Source organism: Anopheles moucheti, chromosome 3 (assembly GCF_943734755.1).
Source record: "Anopheles moucheti chromosome 3, idAnoMoucSN_F20_07, whole genome shotgun sequence".
Lineage (NCBI taxonomy): Eukaryota > Metazoa > Arthropoda > Insecta > Diptera > Culicidae > Anopheles > Anopheles moucheti.
This window is the reverse complement of record NC_069141.1, coordinates 79,306,362-79,333,011: the sequence shown is the minus strand read 5'-3', so window position 1 is coordinate 79,333,011 and position 26,650 is coordinate 79,306,362. Positions and strand designations below refer to the sequence as shown.

At 43.0% G+C, this 26,650-nt stretch overlaps 1 protein-coding gene across 1 annotated transcript in view; it reads right to left on the bottom strand.

Moving 5' to 3' along the window:
- The window catches only part of LOC128305572 (protein grainyhead-like), a 170,397-nt gene that overhangs the window by 127,499 nt on the left and 16,248 nt on the right, over window positions 1-26,650 (bottom strand). Inside the window, exon 2 of the mRNA XM_053043081.1 lies at window positions 8,496-10,165. Coding sequence (XP_052899041.1) covers window positions 8,496-10,006 — 1,511 coding nt within the window. The 5' untranslated portion in view covers window positions 10,007-10,165. The remainder of the gene's footprint in view (window positions 1-8,495; window positions 10,166-26,650) is intronic.

Below are 26,650 nucleotides of genomic sequence, written 5' to 3'. Positions count from 1 at the left end.
TTGAAAGATTATATCGTGGAAACATTTGTCCGAAACTGTTTAATGAAACTCACAGAACCGAACGCATTAATTTGTTTAGCGTTTAACGTTCACTTTTTACTGCAACAAATATTTGCCTTTGTTCCATTTTTACGCCGATAAACATCAGCAAACCCGAGTCCTTACAATGTGTCCGTGTCCTGGAAAGCAACCTTCATAAAAGAAAACATTTATTGTACTTTCTTTAATACTTTTACGACAGGATCGATTGCTTTAATGAGTAACGGTTTTAAAGCATCATAAATTCCCCCCAAAAAGTTAAATGTGTTCCACATTCTCCAGAGCACACTAAAACACATTTTAACCAACAAAGCAGCAAAAAAAAGTAACCCAGCCCAGAGCCATATCTTTATTTGCCCACCTTTCCCGATCCAAGCTGTTGCTTCACTTCATTTGATCCATATCGTTGCCGGAATCGTATCAGTCGTACGTGGTACGGTCTCTTGCGCGGGCTACTGAAATGGGATCGCGATCGTTTGGATCGAAAATCCTTTCCACTTTTTTGTTGTTTTTTTATAAATTTTTTTTATTCTCCTTCGCGTCCCATGCAACATTTTTTTGCCCCCTTCGCAATGTCTTTATATGCTGGGGCCGGGCCGCTTCCTTCTGCAGGCCCGCTGGCGACAGTTATCGATTGGTAATTAACTTTTAACAACATATTTCCACCGTCTGATTTGGTTATCGTCGTACCGCGGACGATGATGTTGATCGTGGTGATGGTCACGGGTGTTTGATCGACTTTTCGTATCGGCTTGGGAGAATGCCGAGAATAAGGCAGGGTTCCCACTAACAAAATCGACAGGAGCACGCTTGTTTTCATGCAAAAAAGGAATGGACAGTACGGGTTTCTTGTTGTTGTATTTATTTACCGAAGGCAAGTGTCTTTAAAAGCCGAAACGATAAATGATAATCGCAGCTCGGCAAGGCTCATGTTAAGGGATCTCCTTTTACTCCATTTAAGGCGATTTCGCTCGCAACCATCAATGCGGGCATGTATGATGGTTTTAATCATTGCAGCGTTGTTGTTCTGTTTTTATTCCCTATTTGTCTTACTTTTGCGATGTGGACATTATTTTGTGTTTTTTTTAATTCCTTTTTTACGTGTTATTATTAAATTATATTATTGCTATTGAGCACACTCGCGAGTGTTTTGAACAGAAGTATTTATATCTCGCATAAATCCCACAAAGTGGAAAGGATTCCTGAATAGAATTGGAACAGAATACAGAAATGACTCTAACTTTGCCAAAGCCTTGTAAAATACTAATAATCACCATTGAAAAGTTCATACATTACTTGAATAACTATTATAGATTTTGGAACTTTACTGAATAATACATTAAACTAAAAATAAAGGAGCCGAATATTTATTAGTGGATTGAATTACATAATCAACCGATGGTAGTGCATGTTACCACTATAATAAAATACGCAATGATTGTTCCATCACGCGATCGAAATCCCTGCGGTCAACCACGAATCAATGAAATGAATTTGAAAACTTTTAGCCAACTGTAGCTCCATTCTTTAAAATATTAACACACAAAAAACGCTTACCCACAACCGCATTTATAGCCGAAACCTTTAAAAAACAACCAAAGGATCCAGCAGGATAATAAAATCTTCGCGCACCAATCTCACATTTCGTCGAGCTCGTCCGAGGGATTGTGTAATTATGATTCCGATGATGATGCCGGCCGGCACTGATGGTCGATGAGGTTTTGCGGTTAATTTGACCGTTTTTTGCTTTCGTATGGTATCTCTGCGTACGGTGTGCAATTTAAAAGTCCGATACTTCGGCGATTGCTGAAGATTTTAGGGTTCAGGCTGTAAAATGACAGCAAGATAACGATCATGGTTCGCTATCTTTTAATCAACCGCTCGAAATGGAAGGTAAAGGCTTTGCCATGCCGCATGGGAAGACATGCATATACTGAGGTTATTTAAATTATAAAATAACAGAAATTCAAAATTATTTCCATTATTGCATTGTCAAATTTTGTGCATCATTAGTGTGTAATTATGTGCAACAAAATTAACTTTTCTAAAAATTTTGCTTTTTAAAAAAATAATAAAAAAAAAATGTAAAACTACGTTCCAAACCATATTCGATGGATACAATTTCCTAGATCGTTGACCTGATCAGAGCAAACGCTGTGAGAATAAAACTAAAATGCACTCGGTTGTGATTAAAACGCACCAGCGTAATAGATTTACATTATCCATTTATCTTTCCTCGGCTCAAATTCTGTACCATAGAAAGCGTTAAACGGCCCGTAATCCTTTCACTTTGACCTCCGAGAGACCTTTCGAGCTGTCGTGTTTTTTTTCTTCCTCCTTCAAATAAATTAACTGCACTTCGAAACTACCTTACTGCCCGTAACCTACCCTGAAAAGATGAATCGAAAGCATCGATCAACACAATTTAATGCACATCTTAGCATCGCGCACTGCCACCCTTGCATCGCCGCATCCCGTTTGCGATAAGCACTCTTCCTCGGGGAGCACTAACAAAAGTGCATTCGGTGTGCAATTCCACACGGAGATAAATGATCGTCCTAACCCGGGCCGCCAGCCACGGTCCTCGAGCCACCCCGGGGCGGGCATAGACCGCTTTAGGGCGTCCAAAGTGACAACCATGCGCGAGCGCGACCATGGTTCCTGAAGGGTGGGAAAAACAAAACCAAACTAGCCACATCCTGCTGAAGGGTTGGAAAACGGGTGGAAAATTGCTTACCCTCGTTTGCCGTTAAACGAAATCATTACATGTAATGTTTTTTTTTTGTTTGTGCTCCTTCCTTTCCACAGACCCTTCGTCGAAGGTACACTCCTGGACTAAACGTCTAGTTTCACAGTGCAAGCTCGAGTGGAGGGTTCCACACTAATCGGAAGTAACAAATGTGCATCGATTTATCTTGCTGCTCGTTAAGAATGCATGATTATTTTTATTTGATATTTCCTTCCAGCGATGCTTCCTGCGAAGCGTCAAGCGATGCTGCGTGTGTCGTGTTTGTTTTATTAACCACTTTTAAGATGTATTCCGTGAGGTCCATCACCACCGTTCTATTAACGTTCTTCAGCTCAATTATTTATCTATTTTACGTGCGTTAGCCGAGTCTGTTGAATTTAAACATTCTGACAATCAACGATGTGCCAAATGGAGTACTTTAAATATTGGGAAATAATCCGAAGTAAAGTACCCGACAAATTAGACAACAATTGCTTCTATTATAGTTTCTACATATTTTTGTACTTCATAACAATTCAGATAAGAGATTGTAAACCTTCAAGAATTCAAAAATCCTTGGAAAAATATTGGGAAAATCATGGATTTTTGAAAACGTCTTGATAACCGACTCGTGAAAAATACGAGACACTTTCCTGAAGATTCATATGAATGGCACTTTTCAAAGATATATCAAACGCTACTCTCAGCCTTACTTAAAACAAAGCGAATAATATGGAGTCAAGTTCGTTCAGGATATGCTTTTTCTCAAGGATTCCACTGGTATGTAAAATATTAAATTAGACTGCAGTTTCAACAAAAATACTGTTTTTTCATCAAACAAAAACAAACTCATTTAAATTTAGATAAATCAGGAATTTGCATACAATGTTGGGATCTCAAATTTCCTCAGATTGCGAGAGTTCGTGTAGAAACTGATTCCGCATGTATATACGCTCTTCTAAAACGATACTTTAGTAACGAACAACATAAGCATATTTTCTCCGTCACAAAGTTACACCTTACCCATTACATTATAATCCTACCCTGTCAGTGTTCGAGCACTCTAACTCTGCTAAGCCCAACCGGATACATAAAACCACCAATCACGTAAGCGTCCAAGTCTGTGGAAGCCATCAAGTCCGAGACCGGCGCCCATACACCATGGGTTGGTAAAATTTAATTTATTTTTCATGTCCTAAATGGGACTTTAGCGTCGCGTACGAACATTATTGTCCGCAGCGCGCTTGCACTGGTAGCCCGCTCCAAAAGACTAACGAAAGCTCTCTACCACTCTCCGCAGCGGCTTCTGGCACTAAAGCACGGTTTCCCAACGGTTCGCAACCAAGCACGGAACCAAGCGCACTGGCATAGTTTGTTTCAGTGTATTTTTTTTTTTTTTGCGAAGCCGACAAGTGACCGCGCAATAAATTATCTGCCGTTCGGTTTTGGTCGGCTTGTGATCGCTAAACCCCGTAACCCATGGGGAGGAGCGTGGTCAATATGTTTGCTCGGCCCCGGCTCAGTTCGGCCAGAATGCACATTTTTACATGCCACCTTACATGCATTCCTGCATGTGCAACGTACCGCGGTTTAATAGTTTAATGAACCGTGTAAAACAAGACCAATCAACGCCGTTAATATTAAGCTCGTTTAAGGATTTCAAGCGACGCCAGAAAACACACAGTTTCCCAATCAAACGTCCCAATGAAGCGTTCGCGGTACGTGAAGCAGCAACTCTCGCAGCCATCGTGACATCATCGATTGCCTTCAATCGGTTCAGGGTAACCATCATCGATCACCACACGAACCGAGCGGCTAAACGTGGAGTTAATGTCTAATTAAAATAATCATAAAAACTAATAACAATAAATTTCTGCTCGCGTCGAACCGAACGAACGATGTAATTATGAGACGTAATCGGGTGCACCCTAAAGGATGCATTTGTAAACCAAACTACAGAGTTTATATAACATTTCAGTATGTTTCGAAAACATCTCAAAGCGAAAGGAAATAATTTTTTAAATGACTTTGGTGTATCGCGTAAAACTGCCGCCATTTATTTCATAAGTTCGAATTGAAATTAATTCTGTAGAAGGGAAGTCTTCCTTGCTGGAAGGAATATATAGTGAAGGTACCTTCATAAAATGGACCTAACCTTGCATATAATTGACATTTGCAAACAGAAACACATCGCATGGTCATAACCCGCGGCATTGCCAGCTGGCATTCGTGATGCATACATGATGGCAGTTCTCAAGCTCCCCAAGTACAGCATCCGACCGCCAAAAGCAAAAGGATACTGCTGAAACCCAAGTTCCAGTAAGGTTCTCCGGAAACAAGAACTAGCTAGACAAAAAAAACACTCCGCTAAATGGAAAATCTACCGCCATAGTTAAGATAGCAGTCCAACATCAAGATGGATCTACCTCCAGTGCACAGTAGTACAGTCCAACAAGGCCACTGGTTTGCCGTTTTGTCACTGCAACACCGACCCGTAAATTCACCACAACATACCAAGCGAGCGAGCGCGCGCCCGCGCGCGAAACATGCGCATTTTGGAGTCCATTTCGACCGACTACTGGCTCGTAATGGCTACGTTTTTATGGTAAATCTAATTTATGTTTCCTCACCACATAAATTACGTTGCACTAGCCTCCTCCAACTGCTTTGTTCGCGTTGCACCGGGAAACGCGGGTGGCTTCGCGCGAGCACGGTGATTTATGAAGTCCCGTCCCGGAAAGTTTGCCCTCTTTGAACTGGAGCGAGCGCTCGGGGAATTGCTGTTGTTGCGCCCTTCTCGGGGAACTCCGGCAGCTTCAGCTGATCTAACGACGAAGGGTAGCCAAAAGCAATTTGCTTCGTGCGTTAGTTCCCGAACACGATGCATTGCTTTTTTTAGTAGTAGTCGTTTTATAGCGCTTCTCAGCTCCCAGTGCTAAATCGGGCGGAACAAAATGAACAAAACTCCTAATACTCCCACGACTTCTATATCCCTGCGAAAACCGTTGCCAGGCCACGTGGGATGACCCGTGAGCTCATAATTCAACAGAAATGTCACTTCAACAATGGAAAATATTATCGTTTTACTGGAAGGTGCTGTTAAAAAAACGAACCACTGTCAATTATTTTTGCTGTGAGTATTGATACTCGTTGAACGGTTTAGTAATAACACCTAATAAATACAGTTGTACTAAACATGCACTTTAGCCTTTCCTTTATTGCCAAGAAATTACCCATTATTTCTTCCCAAATGGTGGCAAAACAATGAATGACGCAAAGAAGTACAAGTTATTTTAAATTCATCACCAAAGCTGCTTGCCCAATGATGCTACATGGATTGTTAATTTTTCCAACCGAATTCTCATACACAACGCATCCCATTCCTCATTGCTGTGTTTCGTTTTACAACGGACGACACTTTAACGGTCCAAGAACAACGAACAAACATCTCGTACATGAATAGCAAAGATGACTCGGGTTTATTTTTTCTTGTTTTGTATTGCTATAACAAAAAAAACAAGCCCCACTTACCAACCGATTGCAATGGAAACGATTCCATCATCCTCGAAATGCATCGGAAATCAGCAATGTTGTCATCGGGCGCTGCTGACCAACTCAACCGCACAAAAACAAACCACAAAATGGATAAGCATGCGTCTTTAAAAAAAAAACATAAAATCGGCCCATCACGATGCACACATTCGTGAGTTCAAAACGATGCACCAAACCTTTCGCCCCTTGACGATCGATCGAAACCTTTTGTCAGGGACCTCATCAAACCCTAGCTGTCGGAAGGGTTTGACAGACGGGAACTGTCGTTCCACGCTCGTCCATGCCGGCCACTCGCAAAAATGTACCATCTGTCCGATGGTCGATGCAAACCGAAGGCCTCCACCCGTGTAGAGGATCATAAATTAAATCACCAGCCGAAGCGCTGCTTCCGCGCGAAAACGTCTCAGGAATGCGGCAAAAACGCGGAGACTTCAACATCCGACCAAGCGAGGAAACAATCATTTCCCGCAGCACCAACAACAACAACAAAAACCCAAACAAAAACGGATCGCATGATGGGACGGGAAGGAAACGACAAGCACGAGCGGGTGGACTGAAGGAGGGCATATAAATTAAGGCCTTCCTAAAAAAAAAGCACCGTGCAAAAAGAAAAACATGACGAACAAACACCGCACAAAGTGAATCAATTTGATGATTCGATGAAAAATATAACGTGCAAAAAGCGGAAGCACTGTCGCACACAAACGGCACCACGAATGCAGCAAAAGCATCCATTGCAAATGGCCGATCTGGCATCGGTGCCGGTCTTGCGGCCGCAAAGTCTCGCGGTTAAGACGCGAATTCGTATCGAAATTTATTCGAAATTAAATTACCATCGAATTAGTATTCACAAGCGCACGGTTATTATGAGAACGTTGACGATTGTAAATGCGAGAAACGTTGCATGAATTTGTAATGAGACCGCATCCTTGCCGCTGCGTACGCGTTTACCCGTGCCCGCCCGCCGAACCAACAAGCTGCATCGATTCGGAATTTATGTATGTATAACATCGTTAACGATTGTCTTGCGATTGTGTCATTATCATTATCTCGTTGTCAATGCTTGCAGCCCTGTTGTGGTTGATGTGCTTGGGAGTTTGCCTCCCACTGTCTGCCTCATCCAACGGCGGCCACAGGCAACAGGAACAAAAAAATCAAGCCATGCGAACCATGGTTCTGGTGCTCCTCTTCATGCGTCTGCCTTTAGCCACAGACTGCATGCAACGCAAGGATGCAGGGCTCTCCTCCGGCTCCAGGCTGGTTCTCACATAGCTTTGCAAAGGGTGAAAACGAAGTACGCGCAGCAACAGCACGGTCCGCGCTTGCCTGCATCCTTGAAGAGACTCCGGCTTCGTGCCGATGCTACCTTGTATGGCCGCACCCGAGGCCGACTGAAAATGGTGAATTGTGGTTTCGGTAGCGAACCCTATTCTCTGCACGCCACGGATGGTGTCATTTTATTGCCACAGACTTTCAACAGGCGTGCCTCGCATCTCCAGGGGGAGTTTTTTTTTTTACTCACTCTTCTTCGCCATATCGAGCCGGTGTATTAAAAAAAACAGCCCTCACAGTGCGTCAGGCTTTGTTCTTGAGAAATTGATCATGAATTCACAATCAATCAAATGGGGCGAGATAAGAAATAGGGCCTTTTTTCATGCGTCTAGCTAGCGAATGATCCGCAGCAGCCCCATCGCAACGTTGCTGTACGTTATACCAATTAACTCTTAATGACATAAATATCGAATCGATGGCTATGTTTTATCGCAACGAGATCGTTGGGAAAAAGTGTTTTTTTACTCACATTTTACCTGCTTTAGCGATAGGACCACAGATGTAACAGATATTCATTAAAAATTTTAATTAATTATGTTACCATTGGAAATTCAATCAAAGCCTAAATAACGATAGTTAGAGCAACCTTGTTTGGTTTGTTATCAACAAGAAAGATCTTCATCAAATACATGAAAACCCCAACTCAATATGTTGCACAAATGCTTTATAAAATTTTTAGAGCGACTTTTCGCGTTGTTGCTATGCATGTAATGTAGAAAACCGTCATAAATTTTAGCATTAAGTTTAATACACAAAACACTGTTTAAGAGTACCCGGAATACCAATACAAACAATTAATATACAAAACGACTATATTAGATATAAAATGGCTTCCAAAACTCACCTTTGCTGAAGGCCGCTAATATCTTCCGGGTTCATATCCGAGGACACCACGTACACCGTCGTACCGTCCGGTCCCTGCTGCTGCGTGTACTGCAGATTGCCCTGCACCACAATCTGCGTACCATCGATCAAGCCGAGCTCATTGTTTGCGTACAAACTTTCCAGCCCCTTCTGGTCGGTGTAGATCACCGTTTTGTTGCCCTCATTGTAAACGTAGTCGATCTGAGGTTTATCTTCTTCGCCCGATCCGGGTCCACTGCCACCACCGCTACCACCACCGCCGGCTCCCGGAACCGTCTCAAAATGTGGCATAGCCGCCTTCGGATCACCATAGATAACGTTCTTCGGTTCACCGCCACCGAGCGTGTACACGATCTGCTTCGTCTGGGTCTGGTCCGGCGGTCCACCGGCCGTAGCGTAGATCGTCTGCGGTTGATGCGCATGAGCACCGTGCGGATGGCCATGGTGCTGCTGCTGTGGCTGCTGATGCTTGTCCTCCACGTCCTTCTCGTACTGCAGCACCGTGGTCGGCAGCTGCTCCTGTGGCCCTACACCGACCGCACCGGTACCACCACCGGCACCGCTGGTCGTCGTGTAGATGATACTATTGTCCATCCGGTTCAGTAGCTGGTCGGCGGTGGAGATGGCAATGCGTGTCAGGATCGTCTCACCGTTCTCGTTGCGCGTTATGATGTGATGTTCACCGTTTATGATGTCTCGACTGATAATTTCCTGATTGCCGAGCAGCCGCTGAATGTGACTGTCCTCGAGCAACCGTACACCGCCCTGCTGCTCCTCGGGCGACATTCGGCCAATGTGATGGTGATGATGGTGTTGCGGATCACCTGAACCACCGTCGTTGCCGTTTATTGTCGCCGGCAACAAACGATGCCCATCGATGATAGCACCGTCGTCCGGGTGCACTTGCTGATGTTGCTGGTGATGCTGCTGATGTTGCTCACCAGGAGACATCCGCTGCAAGTGCTGTTGCTCATCCGCTGACTGTTGCTGTTGCTGGATCAGCCGAGCATGGAGCAGATTTTGTTCGGCGACTGCATGATGTTCGCTCGGATGCATCTGATCGGGTGAGTGCATTTGCTGCTGCTGTTGCTGCTGCTGACCGTGTACGATAGTAGTCAGCTGATGATGATGTGCATTCGCAGCCAGCTTATGTCCTGCCGCCCCAGCAGCTGTGGTATAGACATATACCGTGTTTGTCTCCTTATCATACACTTTCTCCGTCGTTCCATCATCCGGCAGACTCATATCGGTGGCACCATCATGAACAATGTGTGGTGAAGTCACTGTGCCGGCACCGGTGGCCGTTCCATTTGGACTTACTCCGGCACCACCATTGTAATCCTTGTGCAGATCCAGCACGCTTACAGTTGTCATAGTGGCGAGCTCTGGCGGAGGAGTTCCTTCGGCATTAGTCGGCTTCATATCGCCCGATAGCGGTGCTTCCTGTTGAAGCTGTTGATGTTGATGATGCATTTCAGGCGATGCAGACATTATGTCTTCGTGCTTCGTTTGCGTCTATTGCACTGTTTCGTTGTAAAATTGGCACGGAAAGTTTCGATTCAACTTTGTCGTTTCCTGGCGGTTTCGGTTTGGCACACTTTGCTGTTAATCGCCACAGAGCTGCATCAGCGGGACATGGTCGAGTTGTGGCTAAAAAGAATCCAAAGCAAACGAAAAAAGCATACATTAGCCAACGAATAGTACCAACATCATGTTAGATGTATTCATTTGCACACCAACGTTTACACCAGGGAAACCGTCGTCATTGGATATTTTGTACTGATCTTATCAACCAACAGCGAGACAGGGGTGGAAGATTTATTGCTTCGCACTCGAAAGCGAATTACCCACCAAACAGCATCGATGCTGGAAGTTTTTCATTTTCACGTATGAAAAATTAATTGCTCAAGCGTTACCAACCCGGCATGGGAAAACGGATTAAGGGATTTGAAGGTACGAAGCTACGTCTTACATCCTAGCATCCCCACGCTCCATGACCTCACGGACACCAAACACACCAATTGTGACGCTGGTATGCAGAACCAATAAATTTTGTTATCATTTTCAACGCTACCTGAACCGCTCACACCTCGGCACCTCACGGCACAACATTCGCTTCGCGCAGCGTTTGTGGTAACGGAGGTTTAATCGCGAATTGCAAATCAACGCAAAAAAAAAGGGAATCACGTGTTGTGCTACTGCTGCCGTGGTGGGTTAGACAAGGAATAAATATCTCACTTTGCTCTCGTCTCATGCAAACACTCAATCGTGCATGATTTACGAGCATTGCACGGTCCGGTGTCATTTGGATTCCGATCCGGCCCTTCGAAATCGACCCTTCTGGGCGCTGTTGGCACCGATCGGGATGTAAATACATCCCAAGAATTACGGACACACCTTCTGCATAAGGTAATAAATAATGGTGATTGTTTGGTTATTTGCACCATTGTTCACGCTATTTGCGCAGTATGTTCGACGAAAGAAACAAATACGTCCCTTTTTCACCTGGGCACATTACACATTACTAACAATTAGCACCAAACATTGTACAGACAAGGTGGCAATGTTAAAGTAGTCAATGTTTTGGATAGTTCTCAAAATTCATCCTCTGCACATTACTGTGTAATATACTTACTATGCTCAAGCAGATGTATGTTTCATAAACAGCTTCATCCAGAACTCATAAAGTCAGGCACTCGTTCATTTGTACAACTTGGAATGATGAGTTTAACATAAATGCGGCGAGTTTTATACAATTTTCAGCAAACTTCCATCACTTCTTGTCGGTGTACTTTGTATGGCACAAGCTTGGAGCGATTCGATCAATTTGTGCTACATATATTTCCCGGTTTGCTTCTGCGAATTATTTTTTTATCTTTCTTGGACGGAAGAATTGGAGAGTTGTTGTTGCAGTAAATATTACGATCGTTACACGATACTTCACAGAATGTAAATCACTGACGCATGGACGGAAGACGTTAGGTGATTAGTTTGCTTTATGACATCGATCACATAGTTCTGATTATTCTTGTGCTTATCTCCGATGATTATGTTCGGTTTATCCGGTTGTACGGCATTGCTTAATGTGTGGAAGGTCTGAAAAAAAAAACAGAATAAACAAAACTATTTTAGTACATTGCTGCGGTGCCAAATAAACAAAATATGATAAAAAAAACTTGTTAATCTAGGTATTGCATATTCGATAGAAGTTATGATGCCCGAGATCGAGCGAATTCGAAACGTTCCAACCTATTTCTTTCGCAATATGGTCTTTGTTGTAGGTAATTTAGACGATACGATTTTTTACACTTTATATTACAAATGATTGAAAATAACAAAACTGATAATAAACGAACGAACTGTCTGGAATGTTGAAAAAAGCACTATTTACTTTATTACCCACCAAATAATGCTTCCTTCCACAGAACCATTACGGGGATAATAGGACGACTTGCACCACCAGAGTAAACTCTAACGGCCACCAAGTAAGTCGAATGTGCACTGGAGGAGGTCGCCCCCAAATGGCTTGACCCCATTAGGCACCACAGAGCAACAGGCCTTGCACATATTCGGCACCGGCCAGACTACAACCACAATGGACGAGGGCCAAACATATGGAATGGCCCGAGGGCAGCATCAAGCGACCCGCGTACATTGCCACGATCGACACCATCAGATCGCCAGAAGAGTGCGGAGCGAAAAGAGAAAACTTACGCTTCTTTCCCCGTCGCCTGTCACAGGTGCCAATCAATACACTTATCTTCGACTTCAGCCTCGATTGCCAGCGGTACACTTGTGTGCTGTTCACAACAACAAAAACCCCCGTCAAGGGAACGACCGTAAAGTGTGGTTAAAGGAGAAGGGCGGGAAACGTTGCCTCTTAAAAGAAAATATTGGAAAACAGACATCCGTTTGCAAAAGGCCCCCCTGATCCCAAAAGTGTCCAATTTCGAACCGAATAGATTCGATTCCACGTACCTTCGGCGGCACGACGCGTACGAAAGATTTCAACGAAATGACATGAAACGAACGCGTACCCGGCCGAACCGAGCCGCGCGTCGGCTCCGTCAAGAAGACAATAATCTTAATGAGAGACATTAATATGACCCCAGCACACGGTCCAACTGCGCGCCAAGGGGCGCCCTGAGGGCGTGATGAGATTTCGGGAGGGCGCAATTTCTTCGTCCGGGCACGCAGGTAAAGGTCGCGATGATGGGCGATGCCGATCGCTGCCACACCAAATTGTACCCTTGCGTATGTTGCACAACGATTCCACGCTCATGCAATAATTTTCGAACCCCGGGCAGCACCGTGTCGAACGCCGGCCCGTAAAAAGAGCGTCACGATCACGACCGTTCGATGGATGGGAGCATAGTTTGACAGGTGAAAAATCGTTTCCGATCGTTTGCCGTCCAACTGACGGACCCCGTGTGTGACATTAGTCCTCGCAAAGGAAGTAATTAACAATTATATTTTCGAAAACACTATTTCAAAAAGGTAAAGGACACGGATTTAATGCTCCACAAGGTAGGTATCATTTCGACGCTGAAATTGCGCACCACCACGCATCCTTCTGCATCTATTTAGAAATGTTTTTTTTTGTAACGAAATCCGCTAAAATATGATCGATAAACGGGCACGATCGCATGAAACGTGCAATGTCGCACCAGCCGTGCAAAAGGTTAATTCAACCGAAATGGTTGCCATAAATTCTCGCCAATAAGCTGCTTACACAACGTTTCCGCGTGCATAATATGTGCAGCAACTAACCGTACGCCATCGATCAGCGTCATAAGTACCAAACACCCCCGGGGCCCGTTGCAGGATAAGCTCGAAACACGAGGAAGAATAATTGAGAATGAATCGGAACAGGCACCTAACAGCACAGCGCCGCGCCAACACGGTGATCGCGAAACACCTGCTAAGGAGATCATCGATCAAAGCTGTAATTAATTTTACTTAAACCAAATCTCGGCCCATAATGCCAAATGGCGCAAGTGAGTAACAACGTGGAGCAGATTCATCGAGGCCATCTCCAGGTTCCTAAAATACGCGCTTTTGAAATCACACCATCGACACCGATTCTTTCGCCCAGGTCAAGGGTCGTAAAATAAGCCTTTCTTTTAAGGTTTGTCCCGTAAGATTCGCCAACTGGACAGTGTTCACTGACTCAGGCGGGGACAATTTCGTTGCGCCTAACATGGTACAAACAACGCACTTAAATCCACCTTCCCGTCGAGGCGAGGGTGGAGTTAGATAGGGGTAGGAGGCGAAAAATCACGCGAAAGCTAACTTTGCTTCAAACATGGTACGACCGGGGTGTGTAACATGATACTCGTGTAGCGAACGCTGGTATGAAGCTGGTTCGTTAAAAGGAATAAAGGGGAATAAAGGTGGAGAAAGAATTTACAGCTAACGACAAATTTGATTGTTGCGCACCGCATGCGAACTTTGTAGGACGACCGAAGAAGGGTTTAAGATAAGGCAGCACGCACAGTGGGGCAATACGATGCAGTTGATCGGACTGTTATTATCAACATACAGTGTAACGCCGCAATATCGGACTACACAGATGATAGACACATCTGTTATTGAGTTGTGGTTTTTAAAAGACACGGTTTTATTTATACAAGAACATGATTGTACACATTATAAATTAGGCCTTCCGTAGTAACACTTTGGAATTTTAAGTTGAGTTTTCCAAATTCGATTTTGATTCATTTTACCATGGAAACCTAAATCCTTAATCCTGAATTATAGAGCGGAAAATTTCTGTGAATTTTATATCACAATTTGACAATTGCCCTTTAGCAAAATAAATCTAGTTCATTTAACAAAATGTAACGAAAATCCCATTATCATTTTCCCACAATGAACAATTTTAATAATAACATCTATTTTTATCCTTTGCCAATAAATTAAATTTCATTTCAAAATGGCGTCCAACAAAATACCCCATAAACATTCGAGCTATGGCCAGCGTTAATATGTTTATCCAAAAAGTCGGTCAACATTTTTCCAAACCAAATGTCCAACGCACATGCTATAGTGCAACCGAACCGAACACCACACCCCAGCGAAACACACACACGACACGGCACAATTTATTGACTTTCTTGCCAGCACACTTGCTGCCAAACGGGCGACAGCAGCAGCACGCGCGATCCACGTAGCTCATTTCCGCGTAAAACCACGTCCGACAGCGAACATGCGACAAAAATTGGTTGAATTTGATCGCAACCCCAGCACTCCCGAGCGTTTGTTATTGGCACATGTTTGGCCCCGCGGAAATTGCTACGATTTAATGGGTACGCCATTTGCACGGTAAATCCTTTCCCTCCCCGCGGCCGGCCATCACGCCGGATGAGTGTTGCTTTTGTCGCCCATTTTGGGATGCTGTGATCCCATAAATTTATCGAACGAAACAACCTTGCGTTGCTTTCCGAACCGATCGCACGTAAACAGGGTGACCCGTAAAAAATATAAATAAAGCACCGCCAACCGTACAGCGATATATGATCACCTACAGGGTTCGACGATCGACGCGATTTGATTGACGGAACGAAAGGCAGGGCGAACGAAACAGGGCACCAACCAAATGGGTCCCGGCCCCCATTCCCTTTACCCCATTTGCCGCATTTCGTTTTGAATGACAATAATCACCTTCCGTCCGTTCGTGGCGCGAGTTGCCTGCTTCGTAAGGTAGTAATTTTTCAATCCACCCACGCGGCAAAGACATTTAGCGCGGAGATCGCGATCACGATCGGTGCAAATCGCTGATCACTATCCGCCTTCTCCAAATTGGTACCGTTTTATCCCGTTCGTTCTTTCTTTTCTCTGCCGCCCTGCCAGAGTAGCTGTTTCGCTTTCGCATCGTGTGACATTTGAATCGCCGTTTACAAGCCCACGCATGCAACCCTCGTGAGCGTAGTGTGGCACACAAGAAGGAAAGTTAAATTATTTTTTTATCTCCTGCACAGTGTGCTAATTTTGTAACGAAATTTTCTCTCCTTTTTCTGTTCAACCCCTGAGTTCGTTGCAGCTTTTGCAAGAGAAATTATCGCCTTTGCAGAGTGGCTTACATACACATGCGCTTCAACCCGCAATGAGCATAAGCCGTTGTCGGGCGTTCTCTTACATCTCGTGCACACCGCGGACCGATAATCCACCGCGATGAAGCTGTCAAATTGATTTTTATTTTCAACTCGCGTGGTGCAGCGTAAATGCGAACGACATGACCCGTGCGCTCGTCGATCGAGTCGACGTACCGGTCGCGTTAATTAAAATTAATTCGCAAACAAGCCCCCGCAGTGCCCGACTGTTGTTGTCGTTCGGTTGAGAAATTCGTTCGAAAGATATCACAAGAAAAGAAACAAAAGATTGCCCTCTAGCCCAGCTCGTCAACGACATTAACTGCCAAGAAGGCATCGATAAATAATTAACAGAAACTTAATATCACATTGTGATTGGTTCATATCCCTTGATATATCGATGCACAACGATTTTATTAAAGTTTGTTTGCTTAAAAGCTGTTCCTTATACAAGACATTGCCGAAGTTTTACGAATATCTAAAGATTTTTGCATTACTTTTGCAATTCTACAAAAGTTCATTGAAGGTTACAGATTTCCAAAACTTTAAAAATCAAAGAAGCTCTGAAATTTATACAATTTCTACCGATGGAACAAACATATTGAATAGTTTTATTTTATTCATGTATTGGTCTATACATTGCAGTCTTTAAAGAGATTTCGTGAGGTTCAAAAATCTCTTAAGAGATCTCCAGAGATTTAAAAACCTCTGAAATTTCATGTAGAGATTTTGTTTCAAAATTTGTACGTATTTGTGAACTTGATTCAAATTTTCTTGACGATAGTATTAACCATTTTAATTTGCTGGTTTTTTTATACAAAGGATTAGCACCATTAAGCAGAAGTCTAAATCAATTTTAAAGAGTTAATGTTTTGCAAACAACATCCGTGTGCAAACTTCCAATATGGATTGTTTTATCTCGCTGGAAATGGATTTCAAATATACCCTGCCGTCACTACATCGCAGCATATACACCTCGCACCCCATTTCTGCAATGCCTGTACACCGAAAGCATTTTTGGTATGCAATGCGAAATAAATCAAGCAAGTTTGTAGGCCCTCTAATCCCGCATAATCCCGCGCGCACGGATAACTTGTTGCCTTGCCCCCGGGGGCTACGATTTTGTCAAACAGCACAACGACCCATACTCACGGTTTCGCGCGCAATCCGTTCTGCCGCCAGTCTTGCCTGAGATTTCCAAACCTCCGCCAATGTTGGCGCTGGACAGGCGTTTTAATGCCCGCTGCAGCTGTCATGCAGGCGATGCAACTAACAGTATTAGCGGTAAACGCAAGTGAACGAACCACTCGATGAGCCCCGCAAACATTATCCATCGCCACCACCACCATCCATCCCGTCCCCTGTGCCTGTGTGCGACCCAATCAAACAAGTTGCCAAAGACGATTGCGAAACCTCTTAACTCAATCAAACTATTGCGGGCTATAAAGTGAACAACCATGTTTCGCCTTCGCCTTCACCCGTGCGACCTCGGTGACCCATCTCAATACCGCTCCGTCGCGGTATCCCCCATTCTCGCGCAGCATTATCTTCCGATCCTGCAACAATTAGAGATGGTACAGAGGGGAACGCTACGCAACACTGCAACCGTAGTGTGTTACATAGCGTGTACCTTCGAACGATCGTGCTTGAATGTATGGCTGAATGTTTTATTTTCTCATAATTTTATCAAAACATAAACCAAACTTCCCTACTACGTCCTACCCGGCAAATAGTTTTTCCTTTCGATTAAAGTACACTTGCAAGCCAAGCTGATGGAACACCGTTTGCTAACGCTATCGCACTTCGGTAATCATACAATTACAAATACAACCTACTCTATCGTCTACACTCAGCTAGTGAACCGAGGAAGGCAATAAGTGAATACCTTTTTAAACGAACGAACGTACGATATCATGCGGAAAGATCTAATGCAATGAACGATGGATAGTGTTGAGAGTACAAAAATCTACAAAGTATTGTTTTTTCCACCTTTATCCTAATGCAAATGGCGCACATGTGTGCGAAATAATGAATTGTAATTTTGTTTTGCTATTGATTAAAATATTTCTTAATTTCTTTAAATGTATGAGCGTATTGGATGATTCACGATAAAAGAACTAAAGTAATCTAATTGATATAATCAACAATCACTACATCTACATCTTTATGATTAATTAACATTGAAGAGCTGCATCCTTGCGAAGAGATGAATAGGTTAAATATTTGGGAAAATTATGTTAAAACCTTTACATTATATACTAAATAAATAAATTATTAAATGAATTATTAAACTGTTTACTAGAAATTGTTGAAATTCTAGCTCCTCCTTCTTCGTGATGCGAGAACGCGTAAGAATATTGCATTACAAATTATTTACTTTTCAATTCATCAATATACTAATGCATACATGGACTCGAGAAATCAGCATACCTTAAGGTAATGCATAAATCAACGTTTTGTTTCGCCTCAGATTAAATTAAACCTCCCCACGTTCGAGGCACAACCTATCCAAACCCATTTCCGCTCCTGGTAGCTCGGAGTCATAAACATTTACGCGAGCGAAAGGCAAACCGTGCCACTGATAACTAATGGCGTGTCACACTCGAAACCGAGCCCGAGTCTCTATTATTTTACATCAGTAAAGGAATTAGAACGCTCAAACTATCGCCACTCCCACCGTACTATCTGGCAGGGTGTAATTCCAAGCCATATTCCGTATGATTTTCCTACATTCCGCTCTATCATAAAGTACGCTCCCGAGCGGCACGTCCGTCGTCCGGGTGGTGTAATTAGCGATGTAAAACAATTACCCTGCCTCAAAAATGGCTGCCGCATTTCGCGAACGGTTTCAATTAGCTGCAAATACAAAGCTAATCCACTACCATTGGCAGTGGAGGTTATGTAAAGCATCGTAACACATCTCAGTTTGCATGCATGCGGGAAGGACTCGGGTTAAACCTAACCTCATAGCGTTTCATATCATGGCACGAACAACGGGCCAATATTAATTGGAAGAGCTCTCTTAGATGCACCAGCCGATAGATCGCCCCTTCGGTGGAAGACATGCATTAATTGAGCAATCTATCATCAACTGCCAATACATTCTGGCTCCGGTGGCAGGTACAAAACATGACTAATGTAGTTACCGGACACCGCTTGTGCATTAGTCGCTGTGCTGTGCCCATTTTGTGCTGAGCAATGCACTGGGAGTAAATTAATTACATCCATCTTTATCGATGATGACTAGAAGAATTTAAGCAAGTGATGTGATGTTAACACATTTAAGTTAACGTTTCTAGTTCAAGTTATTATTAGAATTATTATTAAGTTTACAACAAATATTAAGTACTTAATAATCACTTAACTAATGTATTTGTAGTTCGAAAACCCCCAGAGAAATAATACAATCACAGCTACTAGGTGCCCCTATCTGCATTCTACTGATACAAGAAATATGAAAATTAATCAGCCAAATAAGAATAAAATACAATCCATCCAGCGGCGCAGCAGCGATGATCGTGCCACCAAACCGCAACATGTCCTCCACCGAAACGATCGGTTTCCAAGGAAACAATGATCCTTTCTCGTCTCGAAAGTTTACTTTACCACTCGCTTCAACAGGCGGCAGCAGCACCAGCAGCTCAACGACTTCCACGGCTAATTAGCTCGCCGTACGATCGATGCCGTTGAACGTCCTCGCCCTCGTCAGCCACACACGGAAGGGCTTTGTGGTGCGCGGTCTACGGCAACAACGAAATCCTCGAAATATACTCCGAGTGCGATCGAATTGCAACTGCTAACCGAACTGGCTCGGGACAGGCAGATTGGAGCACTACTTGTTGCTTCTTGCTCCGTACACTGTTGCACGATGCAAAACACTCTCGCATGCACCTCGAACGGTAATCGATACGATCGGCGAGCCTGCGGTTCACCGATGCATCGCAACCTGTTGGGCTTCCGAAGCACAGGCCACGACCGCAGCTCTTTCTGCACTGTTTGGGAACCTGCGCACCGGCGCACTAGGTTTCGATATCAGATTAGTTCTCAATTATTTTTATTCTGTCTTTTGACTTGAACGTTTTTATGAGGCGAATAATTTATCGTCAGTGTTTAAATATCCTCTCCACCAAGTAATGGTAGAAATCGATTTTAAAAACTAATCGCATATTGATGCTCAAAAGCCTGGAATATTTGTTTATATTAACAAATTAAAACGAAAAGTTAAAAGGAGATTACCTTTTCACACTTCTTTTGCGATTTTTATCGTTGAATTTTGCATTTCGTCTATAGTATAGACGTCTATATTCTTTCTAGATATTTTCCAATAAATAAACTTCGTCTAATGTAAACCCTTGTCATAATTTAGAAGCACAGCCCAATTTGCGAAATATCTTACTAATATACTTTTAATAAAATATACATTAAACTCACACAATTCCATTAAAATAAGAGATCAACTATTCCTTTCCAGTTTAATTGCTGATTCTTCGATTTTACGAAAACAGTGCATTAAATTTATTCAGCATTAATACAAATGATAACCCACTTACCTCCATTTTAGGTATCTTATCAAAGATGCATTAAACCAGAATGCATTAAATACGTAACGAAAAAACTATTTAATAATTATTTATCTTAAAGTTGTTAATCACAATTAATCAATCAATCCATTGCGAACTCCACTCCATGCGAATCTTGAATTCATCAATGCCAAAATTTTAAATTCCAAGCAATCACAATGTAAACTAGAAAATTCATCAGAAATAAAAAGATTCTTACTTTTTCCTGATCTCATATTATCTATGGCATGTGTAGCGCACGCGTCCAAAACAAAACACAACACAAAATGTAAAGACCTACAAATCGTCATCCGGTAATTCCAGTCTCCTCTTCGACGAGCCGCGTAAACGTAGCCAAACCGGAACAACTAACCCGAGCACCCCGAGACACAGGTGAACTCTGGTGGCAGACGGGGAAAACAATCAAATGGTTTCTTTCAAAAAACCCGATCAGCGCCACTTGGCGCACAGAAACGCCCCAAACCAAAACACACTGCACTCAACCCCGATTTCACCCCTGCACCGGACACCAGACAAAACAAACCCGTCCCATAACCCTCCCACCGCACCGTCTTCATAATCGTCCAACCAAACCTGAGAACCTTATGGAAGAGGAAAAAACAGGTTTCCCACATAGAGGACACAACCAAGCAGATCCACACACACACACACGGTGAACTTCGTGGGACCGGTCGGAGTCCGGTTCAAGGGCCCGGTTCAAATCTGCCACAGAACGACGGTGTTGGAAAAGCGGAATGCCAACAACACATCGGCAAACAAAGCCGGTTCACCGGCCCGAACGATCCGGTCACAGGACGCCAAGCGGTTTGCGGATCCCCGGCAAACAGGCACCCAGCACCCAGCACCAGCAGCGGTGTTTCGAGACCGGTCACAATCGATCGGGCTCACACATGCCCGTTTGGCAGGTTTTGTGCAAACAATCGCACGGCAACACCGCTACGCGTTCGAAAGTTCGTATCAGCTGCTTAAAAAACAACCCCATTTGCCCCCAGATGGCGACACCGGTCCTAGTGTGCAGTGAAACGTCATCTTCCGCATATCCGAGGCACAAAAACACGCATTGCACACTCATCTAACAAACAAAACACACAAAACCCGTTCTCCTTGCTCGGGCAGGCACAAAACTGCTCAACCGTACCGAACCGAACCGTGTACGCAAGAGGGCGCTCGTACGCAAAACCCACCACGTGGTTGGGAAGCGCGCGAAACGACAATAACAAAACCGTCAACAAACGGGTAACGCGGATAAACACACATACACCGAAAGCAGAAAAAAAGAAACACGAAACAAACAAATGCAGCGGCAGTAAACTTGTCTAACTTGAAATGATAATTTCAAAACAATATCCACGCTACTACCTGCGTCCGCAGCCGGACGCAACGGCAAATTCGAACTGGGCCACGTGCGCGGATCAGCGCAAAAGGAACAGGTTGCACACCGGAATGGCATTAAACCGTTTTGGCGCCATTTCATGCGCCGCCGCCGCCGTTCGCTCATTCACCGACATTCGACAATCTGACCATCGCTCACGTAACAATCTTGGAGGGAGCTTCCAATTAATGCGCCAACGCTTTCAATTATTTAGCTTCACTTCATTCATTCTTGAATATCCATTCTCTTTTCCTCTGAATCACCACATTCCCGGGGTTGTTTACGCGTTTGAGTTTAATTATTCTTTTCTGTTTCGGTGGTGGTTTCAGACACACTGCCAACCAGGCAACAAAATCGATCGGCCTGCTTGGGCTGGGTTTTTTGCAAATTGTGAAGCAATATTTCGGCTTTCAAGTATCAAGCTAACAAGAGGCTAATCACCACAATAGCAATAACAACGCCAAGGAGAGATAAATAGAAATAGTCGCATTAAAAAAAAACATCACACTCTAGATGCAAGACTAACAACGGGCCCGCTGATTCACGTGCCAATCTGTTCCTTCCGTTGTTTTCTTACGCCTCGAGCGTACGGAACGAGCGTATTTTATTCGACCGATCACGCGATTTAAGCGTGGCACGGTTGCAATCATTAGAATAATTCCTCTAATTAGGATAACGCTTCCCGTGCCGATGCGAACCGATAGCTACGTATGTGCTGTATACAAGAATTGTACATAAGCAAGGAAAAGTTTATCCCCGATTCCTATCCTCTATTATTAAGGCATTTGCAAGGCAATATTTTCACCTTCGTCGGCTAACTAAGACCGTTGGATCAAGACGTTTCGAACGAACGTTGTATGAATGCGCGATGATTCATCGCGATGAGTCGATAAAACTCTCGCTTCTTCGATTGCGAAGTTCCCGCTTCAGATAGAACCTAATTGACGGGAAGAATAGAGAAGTAAGATGTAATTGTCTGTTCATCCTACCGCCGTTCAAAGGAAAGAGCAAATAATCGAATAAATCAGAACCCATTTTGTGCCATTACAAGCGAATGAAAAATAACAATATAGCATGACTGTTCTTTGAGCTATTCACGCAAAATATTGAAAAATAGCTACAAAGATTCCAAAAGTACTTATAAAAATAATTAAATTGTCAATTGATTACTTTGTACGCTGAATGCTTGGAAAAGACACATATACAGTTCTAAATATGCATTTTTTATTAAATTTCCATAAATTTCCATTTCTAAATTTCCATTTTATTAAATTTCCATATATAAACAAATGAGTGCGATAATCAAAGTAATGTTCTTAAAAAAGGCAAAAAGGATTGTTTTTGTATAATAACATTAAAATTAGTTGTTAACTGGCCTGAGTTGTTAACTGAACTGGAAATAACCAACGCAAATTATAATCAAGCATAACATTGTAAATATGATGATTTTATGAATTTAATGACTATTTTGTGGTGCAAGTCTTCCTCAGTAACCAAATTCTTATGCCGGTAATATAAATCAATCAACAAGTCGAAACACAAAACATTACTAGCTAATTATCGTTTTACAAACCCATTTCATTTCCAAAGTCTTCACTACACATCTCTGTTGCATACTAAAATTTCATTCTTCAAGGAAATATTAAATTTCCAACAAACGTTCACTTTACTGCCACACATAAAATGGTACAGAAATTAAAAAAAAAGTGGCCATCATCTTCTACCACACAATGAAACGGCCGGCGTGATGTAATTCGTCGTTTCTTCCCCAGACACACGAGTTTGCCAATGAGGGAGGAAAAAAAACCCATGCACAGTTTCTACTTTTATATCTGTTCCCGCGGCCATGGTCGCGAGATGCATTTTACATCCTTTTGCTTTTGGCGAACCATAAAAAAGATGCTGAGAAAGTAAGTAAGGTCTACTGGGGATGGGATGGAAAGATAGGAAGCGCGAACGAAACAACGCGGCCAAGAGAAAAGTATTTCGGAACCCCAAAAGGGTAAATTGCCCCCGGATGCACTGCTGCTTGTGGACGACGAAGGTACGGGAGCTCCGCGAAATTACACTCCTCTCAAGAGGAAAATGCATTGTTTTCGCAGAAACTTCAGAAATACGAGGCATCCTGCAGCAAAACCGTCCTTCCCCCCTGCCACTCCAAGTGCCCGTAGCATGTAATGCTAAAGGGCGGAACTTTGGTGCGCGTTCGGACAACGGCCGCAACTGACCTGACCGGAGAGTCCTCGAAGCGGATGGTAACGATTTAATGATCCTCCTTCATCTGCTCCGCACGAGGACATGCTGGAGTTTGTTTTTTTTTAAATATTATTTTCTTCTTTGTCGTAAGTTTTGCCTCTTGCACACAAAATGTGGCTGAGAAACTGTGAAATGAGGTCACCAAGCGGTCCTTTGTCTTCGATGGAAAGATTTGCTTCTTCATTTTGCTTCGTCGCAAAGTTGTGTTGAGGCACTGGGGCAGTCCTGGCTGCAAAGAGTAAAAAGTAACGAACTCCATCCGAAGAATAGTTGCATCTGAATGGTTGTTTAGCTTCTTCCAACAATTTATAAACAAAAACACTGACTTAGATCAAAGCACAAGTGTTTTTAGGATATAAAAAATAAGTAAATAAATTTTCCGGTGTGAAAACTACATCCATTTAAGAACTATTTTCCAGTTGAACTGGAATGTTCGGAGATAGTGCTGGTCCATCACACTTTATGTAATATTTATTATAATTTAAAATTGAATTCTGTGCAGGGTTTTATCATAAACCTTCCCACTTGAATTCGAAACCCCTGTAAAAGATTTTGGATTGGAAATGACTGCCATATGGTCTTCATGGTCGAAGCATCATGAAACCCTCGGGCTCGAACGTAAGGATCATCGATTAACAGTACAACATCGTCGCCCCAGCACCAAAACAATACAGCAAGAGACAACGAAGTGCTTAAGTAAAATATTGATTTAATCTATTATGTCGCAACGGTGAAATCTTCGTCACCCAACACGTCACCAGAGTGCCGCATCTCCCGGTTTCCTGCTCCCTTATCACGTCCCTATCGTACCCAACTTTCCCTGCCAGTGTTTAACTAGCCATCGTCTGTTGTTTGTTGTTTTCAACAATCCCCTTTTTTCTACTTGCCGCGTTGCGTCCGAAACCGTCCATTGTGTGAGAATACTTCCCGAAGGCATTTCGATGGTCACAGGAAGGCTTGCCAACAGTTGATGCGTGCCAACGATAGTGTGCGCGGTCCATTCTTTACAATCTTCTTACATCCCGGTCCCCGCCACGCCTTTTCCACCCCAATAACACCCCCCGGTTCGATTGTCCCGATCAATCGTACTCGTGATTAAGCTCCGAAAAATGACCGTACCCACCCGTTAAAGTATGGCCGCGTTCTGGCCGATCCTCGCTAGTACTACAATGCTCAAGCAACGCACGCAAGGCAGAGAACCATTGAACAACCGACACGAAAAAATAACCCCAAACGCCCCAAACACAATACCACACTCTCCCAAATGGGGGATGCGAAAAAAAAAGGGAAAGATAGGTTGCCTGCCGCCGATGGAAGATTAATGGGATAACGAAAAGCGAAGTACTCGATGCGCGCGATCGACGTTGTTATCGGGTCTCCTGCCCTATACCCACCAGGGTCCCACACATCCCCGTTCCGTTTGACTCGATTTCGGTTGTTTGCCGTGCGTGTTGGGTATGTTGAAAATTTCCTTCACCTTCCACCAAAAACGGGAAAGGATAATGCGCAAGGAGGCGAAGGCGCACGGAGAAACAATTTATTAAAATTACATGCCCACTTCAAAAATCAAAAAGAGCAATCAAACGAAGTGCCAGCGGGCAAAGATCACCGGCACCGCGGCTGTAAGGGTTCTTACTGCTCGCTTTTCACCCGCTTTGTCTTGCTTCGCCGCTTATGCTGCATCCTTACCGAGCTACCCCTCTTTTGCAGGGTCATTATGATGCAACATTTTGAGTCGAATGGTTAAGTTATTCTCTTGTGTTTCGCCGGCCGGCACCATTAACACCGCCGAGAGGCAGGTTCTTTCTGGCCAAGCGCACAGCTGTATGAATGTCTGATAATAACTGCAGAAAACGGGGTTTTTCGAACACTTTGGAAAATGTTTTCGAAAGCTACATTCTACAAATAATAAAATGATCATATAAAATAAAAAGATTGAGTTTTGTGATATTTGTTAGAATCTGGCCCTCAAGATCCTTTAGTCCTCAGAAACGTGCAGATAAATTTATAAAAAAAACTGCATCATTATCTACAAAAAAATAAGCGCACTCTGATTTATATGTTATGCTTCTGTTAAAGCTTACATAAATCAGTTTTTTACCAATACCACCAACAACTATCCATTTCATTTTATAAACAAAAAACTGAACAAATCCTCTCACACATACATGCAACTTTTGCTTAATTTGAAAATTATGCAAATTTGTATCCACCACCTACTCCTAACGAGCGACGATCCAATGACACACATCTCCATATCGTTATTGGTTTCTTCTTCTGATTCGCTCGAAATAAAAAGGAATGTTCGTGATTTTGTGCTGTAAACTCCCCTCAAACATTCGGCTGAGAGTTCGCAAGCATTTAATATTAAATATTCAAAATTATTCGAAGACAGTTTTGTATAATCAAAAAACAAACTATGAGGGTTTTATAAACTTTTTTTCGATATGCTCTGGAATAAACCTAAATTTGTGTTAACTAATGGCATTCAAACAGAAATAAACGGAATTAAAAATTTGAAAGAAGAAACGAAAGATCCGGTCAAAAAGTATGGGGAGATCTGATAGCCAGATTTTTAAATCGTCATTTTAATACAAAATAACGAACCTACAATGCTAAAAAGCATTTTTTATTGAAGAGTTGTTAATATTTGGACTATAACTTTGTCGCTTGTGAGTACCTTGTAACTAACTTACTATCATTTTTTTTTTCTTTCATAAAAGTTTCATAATTCTCAATGACTCAAGAATGTAATCTTCCTAACAATAATGTTGTAAATTAGTTTTGTTCATTCTTCAAACCATGGGCATGTGGTTCCATACCATTCCACTCAAAT